Raw genomic sequence first — 6,873 nt, forward strand, 5'->3', positions numbered from 1 at the left:
TGTTTTTCTGATCCATCATTGCTTCTATAAAAAAGTGCCAGGCCAAGAAACAATAGTGAGAGTTATTCTTCCTTTCAGTTCTTTCAGCATCCTTGCCAAGCTAGCATGTATCATTCCTGAGGTACTTCTCCCGTTGACAGCCAGAAGAATATCACCACATCTAAAAAAACAAAAGATGATGATTAATATTTTAATCCATAGCCGAAATCAATGCAAGTTTATTTTGGTGATATCAGTGTTTGCTACATCCATCCATTTAAATTACATTACTTCTAATTTAGATATTTTCTCTCTCCTCAAATTCTGCAAACTCACTATCCATTCATCTTGTGTTAGAAGAGATGCTAAAAGTATAGGAAGTTCGCACTGAGACCAAGAGTATGTGTAACTGTTTTGGATTTCTTAGAAATTGACAAAAGTATAATAAACACATGCCTTATTTCAAATGGAGCCAAATTTTTGTAAGATAAAATATTGAATATAAATTTTTTGTTAAGTAGTCATTATTACCTAATTCTTCCATCATTGTATGCTGGTGTTCCTTCCACAATGGATTTGATAAAAAAAGGTTTGTTCCCATTGTATTCTTCATAACCTCCTACAATGCAGAAGCCCAGACTTCCAGCTGTGTTTCTTCGTAATGTAACATCTTTACAGTTATACAAGTACCTGAAATAGAACGTAATCGGTGTATTTGCACAGTTTAACTATCAGTGAATAATTATTGTGATTCATCTCCCATTCCTTTTATTGGCTTTTTTTTTTTTTTAAGGTTAAATAGCACTGGATAGGTTCCATTCAAAATCGTATCATAGCTTGGTGACCTTCAGTGCTATTAGCGGACTTTGTAATTAAATCTGTTTCCCATAGCTGAAAAGCCTTTAAAAAAAATCTACTGGGAAAGAATTTTGGCTTAAAGACAACTTAATACTCTTTTGTATGAGGAGAAAAGTTGGATATGCATAAATCCTTACTGATGAACCAAATTCAAACACACTTATGGATATTTTACTTGTAGACAAATAATTTTAATGAAGGCAAAAATCCTTTGAATAAATGATCTCGATGAAGAAATTTAAATCTAACCCTAATTAATTTGTGGAAGTTTTACTGACCTTTGAATAGTAGTAGTTTATAGCTAGTTCTACATTTTGATAAGTTATAGAGAAGCATGCAGGCATAAAAGGAATGGAAATTGAGGTACATTTAAAGCTTGCAATTCAGATAGGAGGAAAACCAAATTGGCAGTAAACGAGGTAGGAAGTTATAAAAGGAATGGGAGAAGGAAAGACCACAGTTCTGTAAACGAGTAGAATCCTCAACTAAAGTCCAAAATGAGATTGAAGAAATTCTCTGATTCTGTGGCCACAGAATCAGTGTTCACGAAGGTGCAGGTAGCAGTTACCACAGGTGTGTCGGGAGCTGGATTTTACCCCTTGACCACCATGTGTGTAGCTGTGGTCCAGGGGCTAGTCTGAAAGGAAACGAGCATTTTCATGTTGGTAAAAATCAAGATATGGCTGTTTTGTTTATAAACTGTACCTTAAAATATTCTTTAACTGTTTTTAAAACCAATAAAAAGTCTCTTGTAAAATGTTAAGTGATGAAGTTGGCCATTGCATTTGTTACTGGCCCTGCTAATCAATGTAATGTAACTTTTTTCATGATGTTGCTGACTCTCACTTGAAATACAACTTTAGGGTTTGTTTGGCGCATACCTTTAAAATGTAGTGCTAAAGTTCAGCTCTACCCAATTTTGTGTATGTTGGCATACATATACATCATTTATAACATTCTTTCACTGGAAGGATAGCTGAAGAGTATCAATTAGATTTAAAAAAAACCCATTTTTACCGTAAAATATTTATCTGCTGTATTTCACAGTACATCTTGATGCCAGTAGTAAATTCGTCTGCTAGGAGCTGTGGTATGTCAGGTACCACATTTTACATAATAGTAAAATGTACAAATGCTCATGTACAAAATAGGTAATCAATTGGCTTTTCCTTAAACACCAAAGCATTACATTACCTCTGGGAGGCTGTGTGCCCCATCTTTTGGAGAAAGGAGGTAAAGAATCAGATGATGAATATCCAAGGTCATGACCAGATAGCTATCTAAACATTTCCTAGTTGTGAGTCTTTCAAGTATATTAACGTAAACGAGTACATAAAGCAATACTTGAAACTGTTGGTGCGTCTCATTCTTTTGACCATTGTATTTTTTTCATTAAGTATCTTACACCTTAAATTGACTCTTACTGGGTATTTTATTTCACATGGGCAAGCTATGAACATAACTATCTAAAACTTGACATGTGCCAGTATAAAATTTTTTACCTAATAAGAGTCACAAGTATGTCTATTTTCCTGGCCTCTTGATACTGAGGAGAGGTATCTGCGTGGATTATCTTCCAGCAGATGTTTAGCGAGTGTACACCGTGCACCAGGCACTTAGGATGCATCGGTGACCAAAACCACCACCCCTGCCCTCCTGTGGCATCCATGCAAGTAGATATGCCACCAGTTTTATTTCATTTAGAGTGTTTTCCTCTAGTTGTGTTGAGTAACTCGACTGTAGCATTGAGAACTCAGTATGTTAAACCCTTTCAAAGTCAGACCTTGGTTCATTGGGACTGATGGACTTTTTTTTTCTTAAGCTGAATTATTTCACTCCCCACTGGGAAATGGGGCAGCTGTTTTTGATCAGTGACCTCTGGGATATTAAGTGACTTTAAACTCAACGTAAATGTGAGCTTTTTTCCTATTCTGAACTCGTTTCTCTAAATTGAGGCCTAATCAAAGACGATCTGGCATGGCATAAGGAATAGCAGGGAGTTTGGTAATTTTTCCCTGTAAGAAAATTACGGGTACCTTAAGAATGGTGAAGTCTCGAGCTGTCAAGAAGCTAAAGTTTTTCTAAACTTTCCATATATCCCCTTACATGCCAGTTTCAGTAAACACTTGGAAACACTGCCTGACCTTGAGCTAGGTCTGGGGAATACTAAGAAGACTATAGCATAGCCTCTTTTCCTTGAGAAAAACACTGTTTAGCATTAGAAAATAAAATGAGGGCATCAACCAAAGCCAGTCATAAGATCCTATTTCTTCCTTATTTGAATTCTTTAAAACTTCTCATTGCTATTATAAATGGTGTTAGAATAGCAGAGGTTGGAAAGACAGTGCATGTGTAGGATGTTTTGAACTCTTCATGAAAGCAGAAAATTATAACCAGTATTAGTCCTTTTACAAATGGTCCCTTATTATTTTGCTAAGTCCTGTGTTCAGAAAGGCTTAACTTCTTGGCCCTGATTTGCACGTAACCATTACCATTAACTTAATAGATTCCAGCGAGTCATTCAGAGCTTCCTACTGTGATTAACTTAGCATTTACTGCAGCTTCTAGATCAGATGGCTCTCAGTCTGTGGTGAAGGACCACCTTTTATTTTTGTATTTCCAGTTTAGTGCAGACTAATACTTAAAAAATGAATTTCTAGAAAAATGAAATCTAAAAAGGCATACAAAAATAACCCACTTTTTATTGCACCTAAAAATATAATCAAGAACATAAAAGGAAAAAGAATTACTACTTCAACAGCTGCAAAACTAAGCTTCATAGGTGAGTAAAAGAGGCATGAACTTCATGTTTTTAAAAAATACTTTTTCGAAATTTCGATTGTTTTCAGAAAAGGTATGTCTTGACAAAAATCCAGCGAAACTTGATTCACCATCCAGAAATAGGATATTTACTTCCCTAATTTAGCTAATAATGTTAAACTACATGTTTAAAGCAGGTTTGATTAAAAATTTAAATGATCATAAAAATAACCTTTAAAAAGAAATCTTAACAGTCTCTCAGATTTTTATACATATTTTGGTTACAGCTAAAAAGTTACCCTTAAAATATCATGGGTTATAACGGGAGTCCTATTGTGCCTAAGACATATGCAGCTCACACAACATAACACTCACCACGCAAATTCAACAACATCCTGTTCAACTAGATGAGTTTACTCATCATATGCTTGAATGATGAAGCAATGTCAAATTGCTATAAAATTTTCTAAATAATCTCAATTTCTATTCCTTACTGCAGACCAACAACACACAGTTTGTGGATCAGCACTAGTCTGTTGCCCATTGCTCTAGACAATTTTTGAAGATGTAAAATATGCAACAGAAATATTACATATTTCTTTTAAAAGAGTTAAAGAAGAAAGTTTTGGCTGGGTGCAATGGCTCACACCTATAATCCTAGCACTTTGGGAGGCCGAGAAGGGAGGATCGCCTGAGCCCAGGAGTTCGAAACTAACTGGGGCAACATGGCAAGCCTGTCTCTACAAAAATATTTTTTAAAAATTAGCGAGATGCAGTGGCATATATGTCTGTAGTCCCAGCTACTCAGGAGGCTGAGGCAGGAGGATCGCTTGAGCCCAGGAGTTAGAGGTCATAGTGAGCTATGATCTCGCCACTATACTCCAGCCTGGGCAACAGAGTGAGACTATCTCTAAGAAAAATAATAAAAAGAAGAAAGTTCTGGACTAAGATTCTGCCTCAACTGGAAGATAAGATAAATTAAAAATTCTCTTGGGTAAATCTCTTTATAGTATTTCTTATCCTCACGGTCCTTACCTGCGTCATTACCAATTGCTACCCCTAAATCTCCCTTGCAAGCTTCCCACTCCGATCCTCAGCTCTGATCTTTCCAGATCGTGTCCTTGGTGCCCCATCCCAACAGATTCCCGATTCCATCTGGACCGAATGCCTGCTTTGGGCTAGGTGGTTAGGAGACACCTCTAAATAAAAGACATCGAGTCCACGACCTGAACAGCAAGAAGTAGCCACCCATGTGAAGCGTGGCAAAGTATTTCAGGCAAAGACAACCTGGAATTTTTGAAATTTAATAGAAAATAGAATATTAACTAAAAGAGACTTATCCCAAGCAGCAGCAGCAGAACAGAAAGATGAAGTAACATGTGCTTCAGCTAATCGGTGACAGGGCCAGAACTAGAAATGACATCTTAAGTTTCTCTTCTAGTGGTTTTTCCATTATATACTTTTATAGCCTCTTATTCTTGAAATTCTATTCAAGTGTGGCATGCCAATCTATCTGTAATGAAACTTTTCCTTTATAAAATATTTTGAAGTATTCTTAAGAAAAACCACCATCCAAGTAGGTTTCCTTTGTTTATTCTCTGGTTTCCACGTTTCCTTGGCACCCGCCATATATAATTCCAGGTTACGTACACTATCTCAAACTGGATTCTCTCTGAAGCAAATCGAGAGTTCAAGTATCCTGTGAAATCCAAGTCGTGGCAGAAAGCAGTGAGCTGCGAAACCAGGACAAGATCCACTCCCTAATCTGACCGCGTGTTCCCCCTGTGCTCCACTGGTTTAAAAAGGCAAAGAAAGCCAGAATATCTATAGTTGTTCATATTGTATAAACGAAACTTATGTTTCATACTTCCTTGGCAAGTTCTCTTAATTATGTTAATTTTAGGTGAGAACTGGGCTGTACTAGTTTTAAAAGACCGCGCCAGTGCCCAAGGGCGTGCTGGCTGTTCTTTAGTGAGTTACTCAGAGGGAAGAGCCAGCCATCACTGCTTGATGGAGAGAACTGGAGAACATAACTGGTGCACGGAAGACATTCCAGACTGAGCTCCAGAGTGACACCGTGCAGGGAAGGGCTGCTTGCGGGTTTTGGCGACCAGCTTCACCTCGGAATACTGAAGAGTCCCTGGTCAGCTTCCTCCCTGCCCAAGAGGGCACCTCTCTCCCCCTCACTCGCAAGTTCTAGACACACAGTCCTTTCTGCTATTCCAGGGCTGTGCCAACGTTGTTCCCACCTTGGGGCTCTTGTGTTAGCTGTGCTCCCTGGCACGCTTCACATGGCTGGCGACTTCCTGCTATTCAGGTCGCGGACTCGATGTCATCTCTACGGGCCCTTTCCCAACCACCGAGCCAAAAGCAGGCGTTCAGCCCAGATGGAATGAAACATCTGCTGGCACGGGGCACCCAGGACCTGATCTGGAAAGACCGGGGGTGAGGATCAGAGCGGAATGCTGGAACAGATCCGGGCCAGCCCCGTGGGCCCACCTGAAGGTGACCACGAACTTAAAGGATGTCAGTTATCTGATTTTCAGCAGCAGCGTGCTGAGACCTTCCTGTGGGCTTGGGGGAAATGGACGCAATTGGATAACGCTGGGGGCTGTGTTTTTGCCAGGCCAGGCCAGGCCAGTAGGGCAATGCAGTAATAAAGTAGAAAATATGATTCTTAAAAGGAAAAAAAAAAAAGATTGACGTGATTGCCCATGGACTGTAAAGGCGTGAGCAGGTGAGGACAGAAGGAACGGCTGAGTGAAAAGTAGAAGGGTCTGTGGGCCAGAAGGGTCTGTGGGCTAGAAGTCTGTACTCAGAATATCTGACTTTGAAATATAATTGCAAAGGGGGAGGCGTTTAGGAGATGACAAATTTGGGCTGAGGCCATAGAAGGTGACCGAAATACTGGCTCTTTTGAAAACAGCACTCTTCCCACCTCCCCACTCTTGTCACTCCCTGCTAAGGACTTACTATCTCTTCCTGACAGTTTCCCCGACAGCTCCCTGCATCCACTCCTTCCCCTCTGCATCTTCACAAAACCGCTGCGCCAGCCCCTGGCCACCTACTAGGCCAGATCCAGTGGGTATTTCTCTGTTCTTTCTCCGTGTCCTTCAAGGGCTCCCCTTCCCTCAGCCCCCGTCTCAGTGGACCCCAATACTTCACTGAGCTCCTGTACGGCACCATCTGCATCTATCCTGCCCAAATCCATCTTCATCTTAGACTTTCCTCCAAAGTGTGGTTCCCAAAGTGTGTGCCTTTCAGGATATCTAAGGT

General features: G+C 39.8%; 1 protein-coding gene across 2 annotated transcripts in view; it reads right to left on the minus strand.

The window, feature by feature from the left end:
- LNX1 (ligand of numb-protein X 1, E3 ubiquitin protein ligase) overlaps positions 1 to 6,873 on the minus strand; it is a 108,539-nt gene continuing 101,666 nt past the window's right edge. For both annotated transcript variants that reach the window (XM_012641117.1, XM_012641118.1), the window contains 2 exons: positions 511 to 669; positions 1 to 160 (listed from right to left, as the gene is read on the minus strand). In XM_012641117.1, coding sequence (XP_012496571.1) covers positions 25 to 160; positions 511 to 669 — 295 coding nt within the window. In that variant the 3' untranslated portion in view covers positions 1 to 24. The remainder of the gene's footprint in view (positions 161 to 510; positions 670 to 6,873) is intronic.

The sequence above is a fragment of the Propithecus coquereli genome, unplaced genomic scaffold, assembly GCF_000956105.1.
Source record: "Propithecus coquereli isolate 6110/MARCELLA unplaced genomic scaffold, Pcoq_1.0 Scaffold162, whole genome shotgun sequence".
NCBI lineage: Eukaryota > Metazoa > Chordata > Mammalia > Primates > Indriidae > Propithecus > Propithecus coquereli.